Raw genomic sequence first — 25,782 nt, forward strand, 5'->3', positions numbered from 1 at the left:
AATGACATACTGTTTACAAGTTTTATTAAATTGTTATGAAAATTAATTTATGCTTATGCTTCAACTAAGAGCTATATATTAATAATTTTTTAAAATTTAATAATTGACGAGAAATTGGTTTAATACTACAATGGATAAAAGATGAATATTTGAATTTATTATCCTATTAGAACTAGATTAGACCTTAAGAAATTAAGGATGGTTAATTATTAGAATACCAATTATAAAAGCTTTATTAATTACATACAGTTTACAAATTTTATTAAGTTATTAGTAAAATTAATTTATGCTTATGCTTTAACTAAGAGCTATAAATTAATAATTATTTAAAATCTAATAATTGCCGAGAAATTGGTTAAATACTACAATGGATAAAAGATAAATATTTGAATTTATTATCCTATTAGAATTAGATTAGATCTTAAGGCGCTAGATATATTTTAAGACAAGAAAAGCGTGCGGAGAAAGCTTCATAGTTAAAACATTTATCTAACTTTACTTACGATAAAAAAAGAACAAATATTTTTTTTTTAATTTTCGTTTAATGCTATCGTATATGAGTCCAAATTAAAAGCAAAAATTGCAAGATTAGAGGTATCGTATCGATTTGCTATTAAATTATTTTCAAGATACATAATAAATAATGGAAAATAATAAATAGTGACAGCTAAAATGAAAAAAAAACATAAATGTATTTTTTTATATTTGAGCGTATATTGAATAATAACTAAATGTAAGAAACTTCTAATCAGCAACAACATATACATCCTAAATTTTTCACATTAATAGTAGAAATCTGTTCAAAATATTTTATTTAATAATATCATTTTTCAACGGACAGGCAATATAATGTGTTACTTAATAAATTACTTTATAAAAATATTTTATTTGTCAGTCAGAAAGTCTTTCAGAAAGGTTTTTTTTTTAAGTTTGTTTAATGTTTATAATATTACTTTCTAGTTTTAATATTATAATTAATTTTTCAGTACAGGTGAATCTAAGACACTCCAATAATGAAAGCTACCAATAATAAAAAATCCCTAGTTTTAGTTTTCTAACAAACCAAAGTTCCAGAATCTGCATTCGTTTATCAGAAGTAAGGTAATTTTTAAAGATAAATTACTGTGCATGCTCTCAGATGATCCAGATAAACGGCACCACTATAAATGCTGATCAGATCGCAATGCTGATTTTTTTTTCAAAATTCAAAAATCGTTTATTCAGTAATTGCTGAAAATACAACTAATATTTAACTAGTAAAAAAAAATATTATATTAATAAACGGTTAGAGCACATTTACAGTCTTACGACATTGCTTAACTATGGAAAAGAAGACATCTACTGAGGCAACTAGTGCGCCAGCGCGTGGCGTTTCTTCGTCCTTCAGTCCTGTTCTAATAATGAGTGCTATGTAAGTTTTATCTTAAGCTTATATATCTTTCTTGTCATGAAAGTTTAAATACGGAAGCATAACCAATAAATATATAGATCAGCATAATAAGAAATGGTATTAGATATCCTAATGCATCACAAGAACTTAGCAATAAATTTATTACTAATCTCTCCTTTGAAATGATGAGGAGCTAAAGAGTAAGGTCTGGCAACAATATGATAGAACTTTTTTTAAAAATTACAAAATTTACTGAGACGAATTAAATGACTGTAGATTATGAAATCATGAGGCACAAGTCTTTTTATAGGGACTTTTAAATATAGGAGAAGAAGTCATTGCAGTATTTGGCGTTGATAGGTAACTTTTGTGTGTGTAAGTGGACTTTTAAACTGGGGAAATTGCTCTGAAGTTCAATTAAATCTTGTTTATCGAGTTAATATATTTTTCAGTAAATGAGAATTTTATCTAGCTATTTAGTCGGGTTTAGTGCTTGGTATATATATAATTTATAATCATAATTTTGATTTGTGTAATAAATATTTTTTTCTTTTTCACATTTTAGTCAGTATTTCAAAAACTACAATTTTAGTTCCAATTTTATTTATAATGTTTTTTATACGGGGGACTCAACTAATCTTACTATTAACAATTAAGCACTGAATAATTATATTCCTCCATTTTTTGATAGTTGTACTGTATAATTAATTTTTTATATTAAATATCTTTATAATAACTGTATATATTTTGATTTACGCTAATTTTAAATTTTATAATGCTTTAATCGCCATATCCTGATGAAGATGTATACTTACAATATGTTTTTTTTATTTTTCTTATTTATTATAACGAAATGCACTCTTTCTTTTATGTATGTTTTTAATTATGTGCAAAAAAATCCACGAAATCTTATCAACTAACTTGAAATATGAATAAAATTAACAGTTAATCATCAATTATCTTATCAAATACTTCTTGTAGATAGTAAAACTAGCTACCTCGAATAATTTTGTTCATTTAATTGCTGATATATTTCATCAATTCAAAAGTTGCTTCTAAGACTATTTTACGATATATAAAATATATCGTAAAATAGTCTTATCACCTACTTACGGTTATATTTCCTTCTATATGGCATTTAAAATCAATCTGGAAACTCTTTTCAATACCGATAAATGACTCATTTGCAGAAAGACAAATCGAAGTAAATTTATTTCAAAATACATCGCCAAGGAAGCAAGTTCACTACTGACATCAGTGCAATTGGCTTTAACAATACGTCAAAAACAGACTTGTAAATTGCTCAAAAAGAGAAGTTCGTAGTAAGATACGCTTGAAATAACATTTTAGTTTTCATTAAATTTCTCAAGTTAAGTTCGATTAAATAATTTTAGTCCAAATAAAAGTTATTTTCAAGATCTTTACTATTTAAGGTTGTAAATAAAACATAAAAGGCTAAGAATTATAATTCGTTGAATGGTGCTCGAACTAAACTATTATTTTTGTAATTATGCCTTAATTAGTATACATTTGGAAATAAAATTCGCTCGGAAAATAATGACTTGAACTATGAATTAAACTATGACGGAAGCCCAACAGAAAAGCTGCAAGTCCCCGGGGAAATTATGATGGATAATAAAAGCCATTGAACTTTTAGGAATTATTATATTTTCCGCAATAGAGTGCACGAAATGTTAGTTTTTTAGATTAATATAAATTTCTATATGCGTTTGTACTTTTAAAATTATAGAAAGTTTACAGAACGTAAAAATATGTTAGATATGTGTGATGATCTTGAAGATTTTATTAACCAATAAAATTAAACTTTTTTTCAATACATAAGGAAGTCCTTAAACTACTACATTGACGATACTATTTAAATATTCCTTGATTTTAAGTAACTACTATTGATATCTACTGCAGAGATCTCTACCGGAGATATCGATATCGATACAAATATCGATATTTTAAATTGTAATTTAGAACTAGTTGTAGAATATATCAATGATTTCTTTTTATATGACATCCTAAGCAAATTATTTATTATTGATAGACAGAAAAGAAAAAATATAAGTGATGCCAGATATTTTAGAATGTACTTTGATAGAAGGGACAGGCAAAAGTGATGCTTTCTATAGCGCATGATTTGCTTAAGTGGTTTCAAATTATTGAGTATTGTATCTTATTGTTTAGTATTAGAGCTTATGATACTTTCATATATTTAGAGAGAGACTACTCTTAATACATCAAAATCGAAATATATATATCATTTAAAGAGGATCTCCCTTAGAGAGGGGTACAACATCATGGAAACGCATCCTTAGCTTCTGAAAAAAATTAATTTGAAATTAAGTAATAATTGAGTTGGTACCTAATACATGTATAATTACAAATAAATATAATTTGTATGTTAGTTTTTCAATCGCTTGTTTATTTCTTATAATTAATAATTTTTTTTTAAGATTTTCTTTATATGTATACTGCTTTCATAGAACCGACATAGTTCAAAATATTTGATATTAAAAAAGTTAGTTTTTTTTCACTGACTATAAAATAACTAGTAAACGTAAAACAACGCAAACCAAAACTAATTATCAATAAAATATATAAAAAGCTTAAGATTTTAATAATTTGGTATTAACTTTAGATATCCTAATTTCTTTATAGGATTTTTTGATATATAGTTTAAGAAAAAGACATGAATATAGTATTGAAATATAGCGCTTTCTGAATAAACAGATCTCAGTGTAAGTTGAGTCATAAAAACAGTTAATAAAATAAACTGTAAAAGGGTTACTTAGTAGCTAACTATAAAATTGAAAAAGCAAACTTCTGTTTCATAGACTATGAAAATAAATATTGATATATTTGTAAATAAAATTAAGTAAACTAAGTAATTGCTATAAGTACAAACAAACTCAACCAATAATAATTAAATTTATTTTTTAAATTAACGCATATTTTGCTTGAAATTAACTTTCATAATATTATATATAAAATGTAAAAGCCACATTTATCATATAACATAATACAGTTTCTAGAGTCCTAAATTAAATTATTTTCAAGTGGACAACTTGTGCACTCCAATTTACCTTTAATCATGTTTAATGGCTTTAAGAAAACCGTATTTATATATTGACTACTTAAATTTAAATATTTATAATTTTGTTTCTTTTTATTATTAAAACAAACAATTTTTTTTAAATAAACAAAGCAATAATGTGTACGAATATTTCAAAATACTTTTTACCGTGCGTAAAGTACTTTATATATTTCCCACAGGGAGGGTAGAGTTTCACTTTTTACGCACTAGCGCTTAAAAAAGTCTTTTTAGGCAATAGTGCGTAAAAAGTAATTTGACGTTTATTTGACATTTAATTTATAATTTGTCAACAAATGTTTTGACGTTTCCTTACCGTAAAGTCGTTTAAGTGCGTAAAGTAATTTGATATTTTCTATTTTTTTATGTTTTCTTCGGTAGTAGAAAAAATTTTGTATGTTACAGGTGTAACATACAAAAGATCCCATTTTTTTATTTATGGGAATTGACAAGTTTACCATTCATAAAAAAAGGATCATTTTACACATTTAATACATAATTAACTATTTTCTACTACCGTGCGTAAAGTACACACTACCTAGGGTTTGTAAAGTTTTACCTTTTATGCACTAGTGCCTAAAATAGCCTTTTTGCGCAACAGTGCGTAAAATAATTTGGTATCTTTGACTTTTTTTTATATTGTCTTCATTTTGTTAGCAGAAAAAATGTTGTTTGTTACACGTGTGTAATATCCCCTTTTTTTATTTATGGAAATTTCCAAAAAAGGATCATTTTACAAACTTGTTACATAAATAACTATTTCCGGTATAAAAAATCTTTTTTTCTTCCAAACTATTTTTACATGCCTCAAAAATAGACACTGAAACTCTATTTTTCCGGGCACTTGAAATCTATTAAGTCTATTAAAATAATTATTTTCTTTTTTTTAAACCATATTTTTTCAAAAATTTGAAGTCACCTTTAATACTCTATTAACTCTATATTAGGTGGTAACATTCAAATAACTGCCTAAAAGGTATAAAATAATTTTTTTCAGACATTTAAGAGCCTTTTAAATGAGAAATTTTTGAGAAATGCACTTTGGTTGCACCCAATTGTCTGGAAAAATGTTTTAATTTTTCCCAGAAAATGTTTTTAATTCAATTGCGTTGGGTTAAATATTGATGATCTATATACTCTAACTACTAGTAGTCTAACTACTACTAGTAGTTGATCGAATACGCTCAACTGTCTAGAATAAATCTTTAACTGCCTTTGCTATTTGACGTCCCATCCATACATTCTTTGTTTTACTATTTATTGTTTATTGCATATTTATCAATTTTATCATATTTATCAATTTAAGCTACAACCTTCCAAGGATGGATTTGAAGAATATTTTTAAAAAACTTTTTACCATCTGGAAAGAAATCTGTACTTGACCATTTAAGAGCAGAGCTGTATGGCATTTTAAACCCGTTTTGTATGCTGTAATGCCTTATTTTTTACTTTTACAGGTACTTTAATCTCTTGAAATAAGAAAACCAGACACAACCACTAAAAATTTTAAAAATGTTTTCCTGTTTTCTTTATAAAATTTTTTAATAAATATATGTTTAAAAAATTAAAAATGTATAAGCTTTTTTTGAATTCATTTTTCGAGCGTTTTTCTCTTTTTCTCACTTTCGAGATTTTATATCTTGTCACATATTTTTATTTATATTTGTTAACATCTTCTCTACATTTTCACCCTTCTTAAGCACTTTTCAGTTAGGTACAGTGTTGATTCAATAATTAAATTATAAAAAAATTTACCTTCCAATCCTTTAAAAATACACACCTTTTTTTTCCCTATTTTACATGTGTCTTATTGTGGGTTTAAGGAAAAAACGGATATTGCCCTGTTCGTTTTAACAATTTTGTCAGATTCGCTAAATATAAAACAGACAAAAATTTTAGAAAATATTTATAAATATATTTGTTTTATATGTATATTTCCAGTTCAAGAAGTACTTTCATAAAGCATAACTGTTTTCGGATAAAAATACATATACTATATTTTTACCTTTTTATTGAATGTTGTACTAAAAATAGCTTTTTTTCTTATACTGATATTAAAAACAATTTAAATTTTTTGAAGCCGGCCTTAGAGGGTTAGTCGAGATGCTTTTCGACAGGGTAAGGGAAAGCAACATGGAGGACAATGGGATTGGATATCACACTGTCTCCAGAAAAGCCGGACGTTCGCCCCAATTGCGGCTTCGATTTGGAAAGCGTATGGATCCTAATTATCCAGTAAGTGTAAAAAAAAAACGTTGTTTAATCACGTATACAACTTTTTTATATAAGATTACCTCTTTTATATATATTTTAACCTCTTAATAATACTTCTTTTAAAGCATAATAGAAAAATGCTGAATATAAAATCAGTCCGAGATCCCGTTGTGGTTAAACTGTCGTAATTGCTCGCTTTTGTTTGACAACTCGGTGACGCTATTTGCTTATAAAATACAGCAGATATAAAATTCCAATTTTTTTATTCTTAGAATTTTAAATGCTTTAAATTGCTAAAAAAAAATTAAAAACAGTTTTTAATGATTGCTAAGCGATAAGTGAATCAGACACACCAAGTTTTCAATATGAACTTGATATACATAATCATACTGATTCTTAAGTATATGAAAATTCGCTGCCATGTTTTTGTAATGGTGAGAGTCATATTTTTTTGTGTACCATTTCCTTGGAAAATTGTTTTCCATTTCGCATTGCGTTGTATATATAGAATACTCAGATCCATACAATACAATATAGAAGCACAGTTTTGACAAATATAATATTCTAATCCGTGTGCTTACCTCATGAGTTCTCAACTTGCAATCTTGGCATTAAATTCAGGCTTTGCTAGACTTGTTAGCGGAATCTGCTACCAAAAAGACCAAGGAAAATCTTTAACTCTTTTCCTTATTTTCATCACTGTCAACCTAATTTTTGGGATTCTTTTCTCTATAAATCGTGTTTTTTTTCTATACCTTCGATTAATTCTTCTGCAGTTAAACTGAAAGGTTAGGGTTTTTTTAGGTTATGTTTTTTTGTTATTGTTTTTAAAGTAAACTGCAGTACATGATATGCAAAGTACACTACAACTATTAAATTAAATTTAATTTATTCAGTTTGTTTTGTAAAGTCATCATAGTCGGATAAAACGTTCAATAACATGTACAAATGATAAAATTCTTTTAATAAAATCACCAAATAATCCTGGAGAAAATTAATAAAAAAAGAATTTTGGACACTTACAGAAGGCATCACAAAAAATCATAAACCATTTGAGATGTGGCTGTATAGAAGAATGCTCAGAATATCATGGCCATCTCACATTACAAACATGGAAATAAGGAGAACGAAAAAGGATATAGAAGTCATGTACATCATTAAAAAAAGAAAACGCGAATACCTTAGGCATGTCATGGGAAATAAAGATCGACACTCTGTACTGCCAACAATAATACAAGAACAGGTATTAGGTAAAACAGGGTCTAAAAGGAGATGAACATCATGGTTGCGAAACCTACTGACTCAGTTTGAAAGAAGCTTAATAGAAATATTTCGAGTTGTTATAAAAAAGTTATTGTTGCCAACATCCAAAAACTCTTTAAGGTACCTGAAGAAGAAGAAAATTGTGTTACAAACTATTCGCAGTGTGGTAGATAAATTTAAGTTAACTGGTTAAGTGAACAACCAACTCACATCAGTACGTCTACGGAACGCAAGATCTGTCATCATCCAAAGTCAAAGTCAAAAATAACTTTATTGTTAATAATATAATGTGGTTAACAAAGCACCATATAAAACCTTAAAGATAGTTGACAATACAATGTTTTACAAAAACATAAACATTTTAACAATTCTTACATACATAAAACATATGACACACGCAATACAATTAAAAAAGAAGTATGAAGTTCAATTATGTTATGCAAATCTCCTCACTGTTAAAATGTTAAAATATTGTAGCTGTTAAAATAAAAATGCATGGCAATGTCAGGACAGAGTGTTTTAAGAATAATGGCCTCCAGGGGGCACAAAAGAGAACTATATACATGTGCATATGACTCTTTTTTGCAAAATAAACAGAGAGCTAAACAAATACTGAGAGCACACACCCAAAAACACAATACCATATTTCAGATGAGACTCAATAAGAGCATGGTAGACCATTTTAGCCACATCAAGTCCTAGAGAATGTGTTATTATTTTAATATCATAACAGTTGGATAATAGCTTTCCTATTGAAGAGGAGATATGATTTTCAAATTTATAGCTCATCAATTGTCAGACCCAAAAATTTGCATGTTTCAAAAGAATTTATTATTTCATTTTGCAAAGAGTCATTTTTCCAAGTTACATTCAAACTTTAAAATATTAGTTTTAGAAATATTAAAATTTATTAAGTCTATTAGATTCACACCATGAGTTTACAAGAATTACATCTTCATCAATAATACTCATTAACCTCTTGGGATCAGTGTCATGCCAAAGTATTGTTGTATCATCTGCAAAGATAATAAATTTTCCTCTAATTGGAATTTGAGAGATATCATTGACATATAGCAGGAATAAAATTGGTCCAAGAATAGAACCTTGAGGCACACCCGTATCCATATGCCGATAAGATGGCGTATCATTGTCAAAAAATACTACTTGTGTTTTTCTGAGATATGAGTCTGAAATTTGATAGATCATCATAGTTTTCACTTTTATTATTTAAGAGTGAAAACTGAAAAAATTGAAAACTAAAGTGAATGTGGAAAGGACCCTTTTGAAAAGAAAACATTAGCTCAGCGAAAATATGAAGAATTGGTTGCGGTAGCGCCATAAGAACTTTTAATGATAGCTCATCCTATCCAGAAGAGTTCTTATCTTCTTAAGGACAAAGCTTCCATTATTTCACTGGAATCTCTTGGTCTAAAGAAAAACGTTTCAGAACTTATAATGTTGTGTAAGTAGGAGCCCAGATCCAAAGTAGCAGCAAAAAAGCAAAAAAATTAGTGCGTATTTCTGCCGTCACCATGCTATTAGAAACAGATGGTTTCCCACGTTCACCACGTAAGTCATTAATAATTTTCCAAGACTCTCTAGACTTGTTTCTTGTGTGGTTGAGTTGAGCATTTTTGTCGAGTAGTAGAAGTTTGTCTAGTAAAAAGTTGACTTCCACTAAAGTTGAATAGAGATTCTTAAAAGGTTCACCGTTGTCAAAGATATCATATATATATACAGTGCGAACGTAAAGGTTGGAATAAATTCATTTAAAATTCAGGGGTATGTTCAAAAAAAAAACGCTCGGACATGTCGATTTTTATTTTTAACTGCGGGTTTTCTTACTATAATTTTATGTATACAGGGTGGCCCAAAAATAAGTTACGGTCATCAACGTAATTTTTTTAAATGTAAACACCTATTTTTTTATTTTAGATTTAGGTTCTACATCAAATTCTAAGTACATTTCATGTACCATGTCCTATACCTAAACTCGACCGTTGACGATTGAACACAATAAAAGGCTATTTTTGGAAGAGTTATTTATATCAAGCAAGAATACATAAAAATATTTTAATGAATTTATTAAGTGTTGAAAATGGCTGCCACGAACCTCTTGGCGATGTCCCAGTCGATGCTGAAATTCTTGTAAAACGTTATCGATAACAGAAGGTTCTATCAATCTTATTTCTTCCGTTATTCTAATTTTTAAGTCTTCAATATTGTTTGGCCGATTAACATAAACTTTGGACTTAAGATACCCCCACAAAAAAAAATCTAAAGGAGTCAGATCCGGCGATCTGGCCGGCCATTCAATTGCACCCCTCCGACCAATCCAACGTCCAGGGAAAACGGTATCCAGGTACTGGCGCACGGGACGAGTGTAATGGGCTGGAGCTCCATCTTGCTGATACCATAAGGAATTATCTAATATATCCGGGTCTTCTGGATCGGGATATAAAGTGGCAAGGCATGGAACCAAGTCATTTTCTAAAAACTCTAAATACCTCTCACCATTCAAGTATCCTTCAAAGAAAAAGGGCCCTATAACCCTGTTTTCAATCACCCCCGCCCAAACATTTACATTTTGAGGGACTTGGCTGTGGCACTCCATCATTCAGTGCGGATTTTCAGTAGCCCAATATCGGCAGTTTTGCCGGTTTACACTACCATGAAGACAAAACGTTGCCTCATCAGAAAATACATTTTTTTTTGAAAATTGTGGATTAGCATGGCACAAGTCCATAAGTCTCTCACAAAATTCTAAACGCCTATCTGGGTCATCTTCATTTAGTTCATGAACCAATTGAACTTTGTAAGGGTGCCATTTATTTATACCTAAATACTTAACGACGGATGTCTGGGATATCTGATTTTCTAACGCAATATTGCGAGTCGTTTTATGGCAATCTTCTTCAACTGCCAGCAAAACATTTAGTTGCTTCTCTTCTGATATACTTGACCGACCTTTCGTATAATTATCCCTGACATGACCCAAATCCCGATATTTCTGTTCTATTTTACTAACAGCACTTTGAGATATACGTGGCCTATCAGGATACTTGGCATGATAAATTTCACAGACTTCCATCTGAGTGCGCATCCTGTTTCCATAACCAATCATCATCAAAATCTCTATTCGCTCTCGCTCACTAAGATGTACCATTTTTTGAAATATGAATTTTATCTTTTGATAAACTTAACACAAGCAAAACTTTGCTTAGGCATCTAAATCAAACTAAATTCACTCAAAATTATTTGACAACAAATTGTGACAAGTTAACAATCAAAAACACCAACCACAAATGTAAATAACCAAACAATAACTGATAGGTTGCTTGATATAAATAACTCTTCCAAAAATAGCCTTTTATTGTGTTCAATCGTCAACGGTCGAGTTTAGGTATAGGACATGGTACATGAAATGTACTTAGAATTTGATGTAGAACCTAAATCTAAAATAAAAAATAGGTGTTTACATTTAAAAAAATTACGTTGATGACCGTAACTTATTTTTGGGCCACCCTGTATACATAAAATTATAGTAAGAAAACCCGCAGTTAAAAATAAAAATCGACATGTCCGAGCGTTTATCTTATATATATATATATATATATATATATATATATATATATATCATATATGACAATATATGATGACTATATATGTTTATATAACTTAAATTAAGTATAATTAAAATACAATTACATTATCTTTACTATTATTATTAAAAACATTACCAAAAACGTCCTCACTTAGTCTGTAAAAACGAGCGCCACTCATTACTTTTCCTAATATATCATAGCAATTACCTGATAATTCCCTAAAAATCGAAGATAGACGTCTGTCACTGAACTCTTCATAAATAAAAACTCTGAATTTCTTTGATAAAGAGAACCATGTTTTATTTGTGCAGGAGTAACTATGTTCATATAGAAATGCTTCCTTTGAGAATTATTTATCAGCTCTACCATATAAATACAGTTGGTATGCGGTTTAACGTCACCAGAGTCTGGGATTACCACTATTAGAGTCTTAGGAACTTTAAAAGACACCAAATAATTTCGAAGGGAAGCTGTCTTATAAGGCAAGAGTGATTTTTAGCTTCAAGTAGTCTAATGAAAGTGATGAAATGATTTTTCTAAAGTTTTTTCAGTTTTTGTGTTATTTTTCGAAAGCATTTTCCTTATACCTTGCATGTGTCAGAGCAGCAGTATATCTTCGTGGGTTCCAGTTTTTGATGTATCCGAAAATTTCTTTCTTTCCAGGCAGCTGGGTTGAAATAAACCCAAGCGCTAAATGCATAACTGATTATTGAAGGTTTTATTTGCACAGCATCAAAATTTACTTTTGGGGTTTATTATAAGTTAGTTACATTAGCAAGTAAACTAATTCACTAAACAGCAACCCACCAAAAATCTCTGACGACCATCTTTAACGTCAGCCTCTAGCACTAACGCTAAATTTCACGAGCTTTCTAAAGATTCAAATTTACCGGCACGCAACACAATACGATAAACATACAGAAGAACTACGAACCAGTATTTGGCGCTGCATGTAACACAGCTCACAGCTGGAGTAAATAACTACTAATTAATTTTAAAAAATTATAATAAATTTGTTAATTTAAGCCGGCTGTGCACAGCTTGTGTCACATTGGGTATCCTACAATATTGTCATCTCACAACAAGTACTGGGATTCTAAAATTACGATTCGACACGATTACTCGATATGATTCTAAATAAAATTTTCAGCCGTGAGTGTCTTGCGAATTGCCTAGTTTTTCACGATTTGTCGACGACAGCTTGAGTATATTGTATGCACCGGATGATATAGCTTCTTTCTTATTTAATACGTGCATAATGTGTCAGCATTCTTTTTTAAACGTATTTGTTTAATTGATTGTTTACCAATAATCATACCAAGTTTTTATTAATATATCAAGAAGCTTTTTTAAACACAACAAGTAATAGATCTAATTCGACCATATTTTCCACAACCTTTTGTTAATAATAGAGACAGAGGGAGTAGAGCTACCATTGAATTGGCAGTTTTAGTATGTCAAGATTTTATGCCACACATTGTTACCAAATAAGCATTGGACCAGATTTTAAATTTAGAATTAGTGAAACTACTGCAAGTCGTTGACTCTATAAAATTACTGAAATTATTGACCGATTAATTAATTTTCCAAATATAAGAGATGAAAGACAAATTAATAAATTAACATTTCTGGAGAGATCCAATTTCCCTGGTGTTATATGTTGCCGTATTAAGACCAAAAGTGGATGAACACAACAAGTTTTTGTGATTTTCCAGGAAATCAATTATTATAGCGGTGGTTTTAAACGACATTTTTTTATTTTAAAGAAATAATATAGGAATATATTTAAATAAAAAAATATAAAAGCGAAAAAAATAAAAAAAAAAAATGAAAATTCTTCGTATTTATCAATAGAAGAGACAATTGACGTTTCCGTCAAATATTAGGGAAAATAACAAATGTATACCAAGAAACCTAAATAAAATCGAATAAAACGAGTTTAGCCGACGATTGAAATTTAGAATCACCCTTCTCGTCACGACTGAGTCGCGATCGAATTCGAAGTCATGACCGTATCGAGATCGAGTCGTGATTTTAGAATCCCAGCCAAGGTGAAGTGAGCCGGTCACCGAGATCACGCGTTTTTACCACATTGAACTTTTTCTTGGGATTGGTGGAAGTCGCGGGTCTAGGCAACTAAGTGCGGGTGTACACGATCCGGTTTCAACGGATGCGCTAGAAACGGAGCGGTACCGCATTGGTACGACAACACATAGGTTTAAATAAAAGGCGATGCACGATGCGTTAGCACCGCATCGACGGAAGAGTAACGCAGCTTGATACGGTAGCAACGGACGACGGATGACGGGATGGTCCCTAGCCAACACACGTACTTAAACGTATCGCGATAAACGTTCCGATTGTAACGCGCGTTTTTAGTTATTTTCACCCAAATTATTACATTATATATCTTGTTTTAACACAGTCAACAATTCGCCAAATGATTTTTTAGACATTCTGTAATAATTAAAAAACTTATCATGATACTGCCGAATATTTGTATGAAATTTGTCGATTTTTTTTCTACACCACTTTCAAAATATGGATGCCTTCAATGTTTTCACGTTATACTGACTCTCGCAAAAAATCTTCTGCTTCAAGACCACAAATAATTCTTGATGAAGAATCTTGCAATGAAAACATTATTTCCCGATGAAAGTCTCGAAACAATCAAATTTTTGAATTTTTTTTAATACCTATCCGTTTTTAACGCAGTGTGTATCGCGTATATCCTATGCGGTAGAAACGCATCCGTTGAAACCGGATCGTGTATACCCGTACTAAGATATAATATTTGCAGTATTATCTGCGAAACAAAATACATTGTTCCCTAGAAATCTTAATATTTGCTAATATTTATTTTTTACTTACCAACTAGAAAAGGTCTTAAACTGAATTCTGCGGTACACTAAATTCTACTTATAGTAAGATTATTAAACTTATCTGATATTGTTCCTTTTTAAGCTTTTTCACGGAAATTTTATAAATCTTTTGGGCTTTATTTGGTATTTCACATTAATAAGCGCATTTTTCGTATTCAAGAATACACCTACTATCTTGCAATTAAAATATTATTTCCCGATGAAAGTCTCGAAGCAATTAAATTTTTGATTTTTTTTTAGTTCCTATCCGTTTTTATCGCAGTGTGTATCGCGTATATCCTATGCATCGCATCGCAAGAAACGCATCCGTTAAGCTTTAAGATTATTAAACTTATCTGATATTGGTGCAAATTTTATAAATCTTTTGGGCATTGTTTGGTATTTCACATTAATAAGCGCATTTTTCGTATTCAAGAATACACTTACTATAATCTTTTTAACTGTGTTGAAAATTTATTAAAACCTTGTTAACTGACATAGGAAAACTCGAAACATGATAAAAGAGAGAAAAAAATAACGAAGGATTTTAGCACGTACCAACAAATATCAATAAACAGTAATAAACTTATTGCCAGTCACAGAACTAAATAAATTTTCTTAGACTATAAAAAAAAAGGAATTTCCAATAAAACAGCGAAAACTTAAGTCTGCCGGTTTACTTAGTTACGAAGCTGAAAATGCCAGGATACAATTCTATTACCCTCATACCTCTATGAATTGACATTTATTGCCAATATAATGAAGTAAATGTAATTTTTTCTAGTCAATCATAAATATTCTGTATAATATATTGTATTACTTTTTTTTTCCAGATTTCATCGACTTACTTGTCTGCTATTAATGATATCTCTGCTGACAACTAAAACTGAAAAATCAATTTCCTATACTTAAAAAAGTTTTTTCGTCATTTTTTTTTTAATCTTGGGCAAGAAGAAATGAAAATCAATTTAGTAAAATACTCTGTGGTTTCCGGTTGTACATGCCTGTCTTAGAAATTTAGATCTTTATGGTTTTGTTAATTTAGCTTATTAATATTTAGATAAATATAATTTATTTAGAAAGTATATATTAATAAATGTCTGTATTTTAGCATCATCATTATTATAATTTAAGTTAGGTTGTATATATTATGTTAATTTGAATTGTTTGTATTAAAGTTAATTTTTTCAGTATATTTAGTGTGTAACTTTTTAACTACAAAATATTTTTACATACAATATCGATCTCGATTAAAATACACAGAGTATTTTAAAAAATGTATTTAATATAGTAAAGGATATAAAGAAATATAAAAATATTAAAAACGGTGAAGAAATTTTAAATTGATAATAAGTAAAAGAAAATCGAGTTTAACAAATTTCAATAATCACAGTACTTTAATATTACTGTATTTGTGTATTTACTTTGTTTATTAGTATTCTAAGATCAGTAAAGTAGTCAATTGTCAAATATATGATGTTAATAAAATAATCAGTATGAAAATAAAATAATTTTTTTCACTAGTTGCACCCTGGTGTTGTTATTTCCCATATACGATACACATTATATACGAGATACACGATACAATGAACAATAGTAGATACCGGCTTACAGAGTTTGTCATAGCTAACAATATCTTTGTATATCTATCTTATATACATATATTCTAACAATATCTATCTTTTATAACATTATCTACTCAATTTGCAAGAAAGAATATTTGTAAAGTCATATGGGTTTTAAGCGATGGAACTTCTCGTAACCAAATAGTCCATATTCTTATAGATGCACTACACATAAGTAGCATCATTGGAGAATAAAAATAGCAACATAGGAAATGGAGAAAATGAACAAAAGGTTAGATAGGACTTATTAAGCCTATAGCCTTTAGCCTATAGCCCTTCAAGCTCTAAATAAAAAAGTTAAATATCAAATAACCAATAAGTAATAAATTTGACTATTTAGGGCATAAAGACAACGTAGAGCAGGAGGAAGCCAGCAAATTACAACAATGATAGGGAGCAGCGACAGAAACTAATGGAGGAAGGAAGAAACGCCAAAAAAAAAAGTGGTTTTTACAGAGAATAATGCTAACAAATCTTACAGATGAGAACAACGAAGAATTTTACAGGACAAGAACAGAGACGAGACAATTATTACTTAGAGCTAAAAATAATAACCATCTAGAGCATCAAATACGGGAATTATATAGAAACAGAGATATGAATCAAGTGCAGAAATTCTTTAGGGAAGTAAAGCGAGTAAGAAAAGATGAAAGCGTTGGAGAAACAAAAGCCATGAGAAAAGAAATAGACGTACTAATAATGACAAAAGCGGAAATTATTGGAAAATGAAAAGAGCTAAATATGAGTGAGTCAGAGGAATAAGATATTACCTTCCATTTAACACAACACTCAGGAATACTCACTTTAACTCACTTTAGGAATAAGATAACTTGGCATGTATAGAGAAGGAGAAAGAAGCTTTCTACCCCAAAAGATGTATAAAGTAATTTTAAAAATATGGAAATAATAGAAAATACCTAAAAAGGGGAACAAAAGCGTCATTATAACTATATATGAGGAAGGAAGTAAGCAACAATTTCGAAGTTATAGTGATATATCGCTTATGAACATGACATACAAAATCCTAACAATTTTAATACTGAGGAGACTGAACTCTTACGCGGAAGATTTTATCGGCGACTATCAATACGAATTTCGTACTGGAAGATCAAAGATGATTAAAATATTTTTATGAGATAAATATTAGAAAAGAACTGGCAGTTTAAGCGGTATGTTCGCAAAATCTTCGTGGATTTCCGACAAACGTATGAATCGATAAAATAGCAGCAGGTTATGGCTGAAATTGCATGCTAAGGAAATCAATAGAGTTAACGCAAATATGTGTAATAAAGTCATATGCACAGATAAGGGTAGAAAACAGAATATCAACGCCATTCAGTATAACATCGGGACTCCGACAAGGAGACCTTCCTATCACCGTTGTTATTTAATTTTGCTTTAAAATAAACAATTAGCAGGTTAGCGTTGGAGGTAACAAAAGGTTTGGTAAAGAAGGTTAGGATTAAAAACTCCTGTTAGCTTTTGCTGATGACAGACGCAGTGGCTCCTTCTCTAGGTTTTTTCACAGCAAGAGTAAGTTGCAGGTAGTCTGTGCCTACAAGTAAATGAAGGAAATACAAAATATAGACCCTGGTTACAATGAGTCTAAGGCCGTGAATCAGACAGAATATAACCCTTAATGAGTTCAACTTCGAAGTGGTTAAGAAAGTAAAGTACCTAGGAGCGGTAATCTTGGATGATAATCAGAAGAAAAAGATATTTCGGCAAGAGTTATGGTAATAATTAGTGCGTTATACTCTTTCACAATACTATTAAGATCTAAACTGCTAAAGAGACAATCCAAACTAGCTTTGTATAGGGCAATAATTCACCCAGTAGTTACTTATGATAACGAAATCTAGATCCTCAATCAACGGGAAATAAATAAGCTTTTTGTGTTTAAATGAAAAGTTCTCAGATAGACGTTTGAAAATATAGTTTGGACGAAATTTAACCACAATACATTGCCGAAAAAAGACGCCACAATGCTGAATTTTCGGCAATTTATTGTAGTGAACGAAGTCAGACACATAAAAATTATAAGATGGGCAGGTCATGAAGTAAGATCAGAAAACCGCAGATTGATAAATACAGTATTTCTTGAGATACTGAGAAAAAGATCGAAAGATGCTGCCGCAGCAGATTCGTTTAGAATTGGAGTCCATCAGAGGCCAAGTGGAGGCACAGGATCGTAGGAGATGGGGAGCAATGGTAGATGCACCTAAGACTCCCTAGAGTTGTAAAGCCAGGAAAGGAAGAGAAAAATTTTATAATAAAATTATTCTTAATCAATTTAAGCATTCATTATAAAGGAGTTGAATTTAAAAGAGAAGAAAGTTGTTTTTTCTTTTTTAAAAAATGTAAATAAAACAAAATACTGAAATAACAATAAAAATACTTTTATTAATCTTAGTACATATTATAAAAACAGAATGCAGTAAAGTGTGCAAAAAATAATTTAACTCCGAATTTATCTGAAAAGGCAGGTTTCACCAATTTATCAATAATCTTCCAAATTACCACTCAAACGACAGTTTGTTTAACAATATTATACAATTTAGGCGAAGATAAAACTAAAACTTAATGAAATATCTATCGAGTAAGTAAATAAATAAAGTTTTTAAAAAGTGGTAAAACCTATTTTATTTGACTCCTAAATCAAATATTACCAGATTAGCTATTTATTAGTAGTTATCCGATTGCCTAGTTAGCAAACAAATTTCCATTGTTAAAAGGATATGAAATCTTTTTTACTTAAGGGTTACCTCAGTTACGATTAGAGAAAATCTATTCTTTTAATGTTAAATTTATTAGCCTATATAGAAAGCAGACTGAAAGCAAACTGATTTAATCTACAAGAACTTTTGAAAAGCATTTGATCATGTTGAATACAAAATACAGAAAAAATTGGTGTCACTGGGATACTGGGTTTAAGTAAGTAGTTTGACTTGATGAAAAAGCACTTCAAGCTCAAAAACAAAAAAGCATACTTATTACCCCGACACAATTCGAATTACATTTAGTGTTCAACGACATGTTTGGTAACAATGTTGTAAAAAGTTAAGACATTAAGGACATATGTTCATATAAAGTTTTTCTTAAAATTTACCCAAGAATCAGCCCCTGAATTTTTTGGCATCTACTTATTTACACCTTATATAGTAGAGAAAGGACCAACCAATATATGAAGCAGGCAATTTAGCTTTGTTTGAGTCTGTCACTTGGAATAAATTCGATAATAAATAAATGGAAGCGTGTTCGGAAAAATGCTCAGACATGTCAATTGAGATTGTTGCGCATTTTTTACAATAAATTTTTTCTATACAGGGTGTGCCGTGTAGGCAGGACTAATACCAACTTTCTTATTTTAAATAATGTGCCAAAGATGTGCCTTTACTGTCGAGTAATCAGATTTAAGTTTCTTTTAATTTTTTTACGAAATGGGCTATTTTAGTGAAAAGCACATGATTGAAATCTTAATGATAATTGGGTACGGAGATAGAACAAGAACCCAAAATGAAGTTTTGTATTTATTCAGACAGTTTCCTGATTTACCACCTATATCTCAAAGTACTATAGGCAAGATTAAAAAACAGTTTCAAAAAAATGGTCACGTAAGAACAATAACTAGTTCTCGTCGATCTCGCTTAATGAAGACACCAAACTTAATGTGTTATTAGCCATTAAAGGGAAAACATTTTTATCTCTATAAACTAACAATTCTCCAGGAACTCAATGCGGAGGATGCAGATAGAAGAATTGAATTTTGTGAACAATTTATGGAATTAATGCAGAATAATAATCTTATTATAGAAAACATTCTCTTTTCCGATACGTCGACATTTATGCTGAACGGAGAAGTAAGTCATCAAAATTGCCGTTATTGGGCACAAGAAAATCCATGTAAGGCCACACTTAACACCCAGAAAAAGTAGAAATTCTAGGTCAGCAAGTTAGAGGCCCAATTTTCTTCGAAGAAAATTTAAATATAGCAAGTTTCTTACAGTTTTTACAAAAACAACTAATTCCAAATCTAGCTGTTCTATTCTCTGATCCAATAGAAGCTGATATGCCGAATAGAAACATCTGGTTTCAGCAAGATGGTGCGCCTCCCCATTTTACAAGACCTGTTCGAAACTATCTGGGTACTATTTTTCCAGACAGATGGCCACTAAGAGCGCCCAATTTTACTCCGCTGGATTTTTTTCTATGGGGATATTTTAATTCCAAAGATTATTTGACCAAGCCAGCAAATATTGAGGAGTTGAAAACTAGAATAAACCAAGAGTGTCGAAACATTTCTCCAGAATGCTTTCAAAATGAATTTGTAGTACGTTTAGGGCATTGCCAAATAGTAATTGGTTTACATTTTGAACACTTACCTATTAAAGAAGAAGATTTAAAAGAACCCTCTTTAAGTTTATGAAATACGTTTTCTTTAACGCTCTGTATCTTAAAAACAATCGAATAAAGGTATGGCTAAGATACACACAACCGCAATGTCTAGGGATAATTTAGAATTTTCTTATTTTTTTTTTTAATTTGTTAAAATTTTATTTACTTGCTATAAATATAAAAATATCTAGACTTTATCCTTATTTTAGACTGCTTAAACCACACTGTACATTTTTCTACTTAATTTATTTATCTCAAATAAATAAACAAATACACATATCGTTATTTATTGTCTTGAATTCTTTTACCAAAAAAAAGTGTTTGCGTTTTTTTGGAAAAAAGTTTGTTCATAGAGCTCAGTATAGTTCTTGCTAACCATGCAGCGCAGACATTTAACGAGAGAAGAAATGATACGAGCGGTGGGCCTTTTAGATGGTGGTATGACGCAAGCACAGGTTGCAGTGAACATGGGCACTACTCAAAGCGTAATTTCACGCTTATATGCACGGTATCGAGAAGAAGGCGATGTGGCGGAAAGGCATAGAGGTCGCTTATGTATTACAACCCCTCTACAGGACCGCTTTTTACACTTAAATGCTCGAAGACGCCCCACTGTAACAGCACCAGAATTGCAAATCATGCTACAGCAAGTGCATAACGTTGAGGTTTCAGCCGGTACTGTACGCCGACGTTTGCATGAAAACAACCTACGTAGTCGTCGGCCTTTAAGGGTGCAACCGTTGTCCTGGGGTAATCGAGGAGTACGACTTTTGTGGGCGGAAGAACATTTGTTGTGGCAAAATGAAAGTTGGGTAAATGTGCTGTTCACTGATGAGTCTCGGTTTGGAATTTACCCCGACTCAAGAAGAGTTCGCATGTGGAGAGAGCCTGGAAACGCAAACCGCCTGTGCAATGTCCAGGAAGTGCATTCTTTTCGTGGCGGAACCATCATGGTTTGGGGAGGCATTAGTATTGGAGGAAGAACAGACCTCATTTTATTAGAAAACTTTTTAACTGGCAGATTATACGTGGATCAGATACTGGCACCTGTTGTTATTCCGTATGCAGCAGCAATTGGTCAAACCTTTGTTTACATGCACGACAATGCCAGACCACACACTTCAAGGGTTGCTAGAGAGTTTCTAGAAATGAATAATATCGATGTCTTACCATGGCCACCTCAATCCCCGGACCTAAACCCCATTGAACACATGTGGGATATGCTTCAAAGAAGAGTTCTTCGTATGGAAAGACCAAGAGACAATAGAAGAACTTTGTTTCTGACACTTCAAGAAGCCTGGAATGAGATACCCCAAGATGATATTGATCATTTAATTCTAAGCATGCCCAGACGATGTCAAGCAGTTGTGAACAGTCGTGGAGGTCATACAAGTTATTGAATATTGTTTTTGTTTATTTTTTGTTAATTTAAAATTAAGAATTAAATTTTTGTAAAACCTAGTTTCTCGACAACTTTAATTTTTTTGCATTTTTTTAGAAAAAATATAAATTATTTAAAATTTTTTGGGTTTTTTTATTACCTTATAAACTACTCTTAAACTTGCAAATAAATTTAAAAAAAAAGATCATATTAAAAAATATATATACAAATTTATTCAAAATATCCCTAGACATTGCGGTTGTGTGTACATCAAAGTGTTTGGAATTTATGGAGAATTCAAAAATATAATAACATATAGGGTGTCCCATTTAAAATAAAAAAATTGGTATTAGCCCCGCCTACATGACACACCCTGTATAAAAACTTTTTATTCAATTGACGTGTCCGAGCGTTTTTCCGAACACGCCTCCTTTTATTTATTATCGAATTTATTCTAAGTTACAGACTCGCACTATATTAATTGCCCGTAAAAGACCTATTTATAGATTTTAGACTAAAATATAACTTGCGTAACAACATTAAAACGATACTTAGCCCTTACTACAACGAATTAATTATCTCTTTTTAAAAGAAATAAATATATACTCAAAAATTAGAAAGCAATTACATTTAAATACTAATAAAATAAATATGTCTATAATAAGTCATGTCTGTCAGGGTTTGTATAATTGTTCAATACAGGGTGTGCCAACAAGGTGTACGGCTAAGATAGCGCCTTAACTATACGAGGTAGAGCAAAAAGTTCTACAGCAAAGTTGTAGGGTTGACAAAAACCTACGAACTAAAAATATTTTTATGTATACTGGGTGTATCACAAAAAAGTTACTATAAAATATGATTTTTTTTAAATGGTACGCCCTGTATATTTTGTTAAAATGTAATTAACTTAAAATTTATTCTGCGCCTATGAAACTTGTACCACAGTTAGTCTAGGGTACCTCCTCTAGGCTGACTATGATAATTTGTAATTTTTTACTACAGGGTGTTTTTAAAGAACTTTCAAACTTGCTGAAATTAAACACGCAATATCTCAAATTTTTCAACTATATCCTGTAGCTTAACCAAGTACTTTTTGGCATATTTTAACTTTTCTGTACAATACTATGCATAAAACGGGTATTCTCTAAGTTTTGATCAAGATTGCTTAGAAACATTGGTTTAAACGTCAAAATAATAATTGTCAGATTATTAGTTTTATGACAGCAGTAGACAAGATCAATGTTTTTTCTTCAAAAACCATTTTAGAAATTATTATCAGTGAGTTAGTTAATCGATTTTTAATTTTTATTGTTCATTTTGTAATCAATATGAATTTTCCTCGTGAGGAATTTTTTGATATGATATATGCCCTTAGAGCTGTTGAAAAAATAGCCTTTTGGCATCTAGAATTTATGCGCAACTTTATCCTAAAAGGAGACATCCCCAAGCACAAATGTTTCAAAAACTAAAAGAAAGATTTGAGAGAACAGGAAGTGTAATTTATGAAAAACATGAACGGGTGAAGCCAGTTACAAATGAGGAAAACAGGATGACAGTAGCTTTAAGTGTCGTTGAAGATCTTCATAAAAGCGTTAGGTAGGCTTGCTAAAGAATTACCCTTTAGTGCAACATCAATATCTTGCACGCTTCAAAGCGAAAAATTCCATCCTTACCATATTCAATTGTTGCAGAAATTACTTCCGCAGGATTATGGAAGAAGATTGGCTTTCTGTCAGTGGGCGCAAAATAAGATTCGTCAGCCTGAATTTTTTAATTTTGTGCTTTTTTCGGATGAAGCTACATTCCATAATAATGGCAGTGTTAATAAAACTCTCTCTTTTTATCTTAGAAACAGCTACTCTTATTCATAAATGTCCTAAACCTCCCTCTAACACTGGTCATATGACTCGCCAGGTTAACGATTTTCCCTTACCAATCCCTACATCCTCCCTCACCAAGAACTCACTTATATACCTTAGCAAAAAAATTTACAACCATGTTCCTCTATGTATCAGACAAATCTTAGAAGTTAAGAGATTTAAAAAGGAATTAAAATAACTTTTATTATCCAGGGCATATTATAGCCTTGACGATTTTTTTAATGATACCTTTTAACCTGTGCTCTGACATCATTTTAGTGTTTTAGTTTTGTTTCCTGTTAAATAATTTAATTTACTTCTTCTAAATTCTGTTTTATTGACAGCTTTACTTATTTTTTAATGAAATTTATCAAAAAGATGCTTTTTTTTTCTCAATCTGTTTTGTTATGATTAATTTTGTAATGTGTGTAAATTTTATGGTAAAGTGTTTTAGATGTTATGTTTGTTTGAAATTTGAAATTTAAAGTGAATTTGGAATTTTTTAGTTTTTAGGATGCTTGTACACAAGATTTTGTTGTCTTACGTAATATAGCACATTTTCTTTCTTTCTTTCTTTCTTCTAAACATAATTTTCATTATTACGACACCAGCAATCCATTCTTCACCCGAGAAATTCATCATCAACATAGATGATCGCTTAATGTTTGGGCAGGAATAATAGGATATTACGTTATTGGATCGCACTTTTTTAATGGACATCTTACAGGTGAAATGTATTTAAACTTTTTACAAAACGATTTTAATGTCCTTCTACAAACGTTGCCTGACCATGTTCGAGATTTCGGATTTGGTTTCAGCATGACGGCGCTCCAGCTCATTATAACCATGCTGTTAGAAATTTTTTAAATGAGCATTTTGATGACCGGTGGATAGGGAGAGGTGGGCCGGTCCCTTGGCCCGCAAGGTCCCCAGATTTGACCAAACTGGATTTTTTTTTGTGGGGATATGTGAAGGAAAAAGTCTACCAAACAACTCCTACCATAAGTGAAAATATGAAAAATAAAATTCGGGAAATTTTTCAAACAGTCACGCCAATTATGTTGGAAAATGTTAATAACTCATTCTCAAAAAGAGTAAACGCTTGCGTACAAAATTTAGGAGGTCATATTGAACACAATTTATAATAATTGTAATTGATCTTTAAAATTTAAAATTAGTGTAACGATGTACATTTATGCACAAATACGTAAGTAGGTACCTACCTAGTATGTAATTTAATTTTGCTGTTTTTTTTAGCAGTTTAGGTGAATAATTGTGTTGGTTAATTTTTCACGTATGTAATAATAATTGTAGGAAAAGTAATAATTCTAATTCTTTCAATTTTTCTTCATTTTTTCTAAGCAATTTTGATCAAAACTTAAAGAATACTCGTTTTATGCATAGTATTTTACAGAAAAGTTAAAATATCTCAAAAGGTAAGTTAGGTACCTTTAGGTTTAGCTATAGGACATATTGAATAAAGAATGACGGTATTGGAGGGACAAACAATTAGATAAAAATATACAGGGTGTTCCAGTTGAAAAATTTGAGATATTGCGTATTTAATTTCAGCAAGTTTAAGAGTTCTTTAAAAACACCCTGTAGTAAAAAATTACAAAATTATTATAGTTAGCTTAGAGAAGATACCCTAGACTAACTGTGGTATAAGTTTCATAGGCGCAGAATAAATTTTAAGATAATTATGATTTTTTAAACAAACCCTCTAAAAGGCAAAAAATAACATAAAAAAATTAATTACGTTACAACGCCGCACGGAAATTTTAAAAACGTTATATCAAAGTAAGGTACTCTTTTTGCCTCATATTTTAGTACCATAATATACAGGGCGTACTATTTAAAAAAAAATTATATTTTATAGTAACTTTTTTGTGACACACCCAGCATACATAAAAATATTTTTACTTCGTAGGTTTTTGTCAACCCTACAACTTTGCTGTAGAACTTTTTGCTTTACCTCGTATAGTTAAGACGCTTTCTTAGCCGTACACCTTGTTGGCACACCCTGTATATTTTATAAAGCTATTTAATGTAGATATTTTATTTTATTAAATAAATTAAAATTATTATT

General features: G+C 30.5%; 1 protein-coding gene across 2 annotated transcripts in view; it reads left to right on the forward strand.

Moving 5' to 3' along the window:
* Positions 1 to 15,626, forward strand: part of LOC126734544 (short neuropeptide F-like) — a 61,071-nt gene extending 45,445 nt beyond the window's left edge. For both annotated transcript variants that reach the window (XM_050438225.1, XM_050438224.1), the window contains exons 3-4: positions 6,571 to 6,725; positions 15,267 to 15,626. In XM_050438225.1, the coding sequence (XP_050294182.1) occupies positions 6,571 to 6,725; positions 15,267 to 15,317 (206 nt within the window). In that variant the 3' untranslated portion in view covers positions 15,318 to 15,626. The remainder of the gene's footprint in view (positions 1 to 6,570; positions 6,726 to 15,266) is intronic.
* The last annotated feature ends 10,156 nt before the right edge of the window (positions 15,627 to 25,782 follow it).

Source organism: Anthonomus grandis, chromosome 3 (assembly GCF_022605725.1).
Source record: "Anthonomus grandis grandis chromosome 3, icAntGran1.3, whole genome shotgun sequence".
Classification (NCBI taxonomy): domain Eukaryota; kingdom Metazoa; phylum Arthropoda; class Insecta; order Coleoptera; family Curculionidae; genus Anthonomus; species Anthonomus grandis.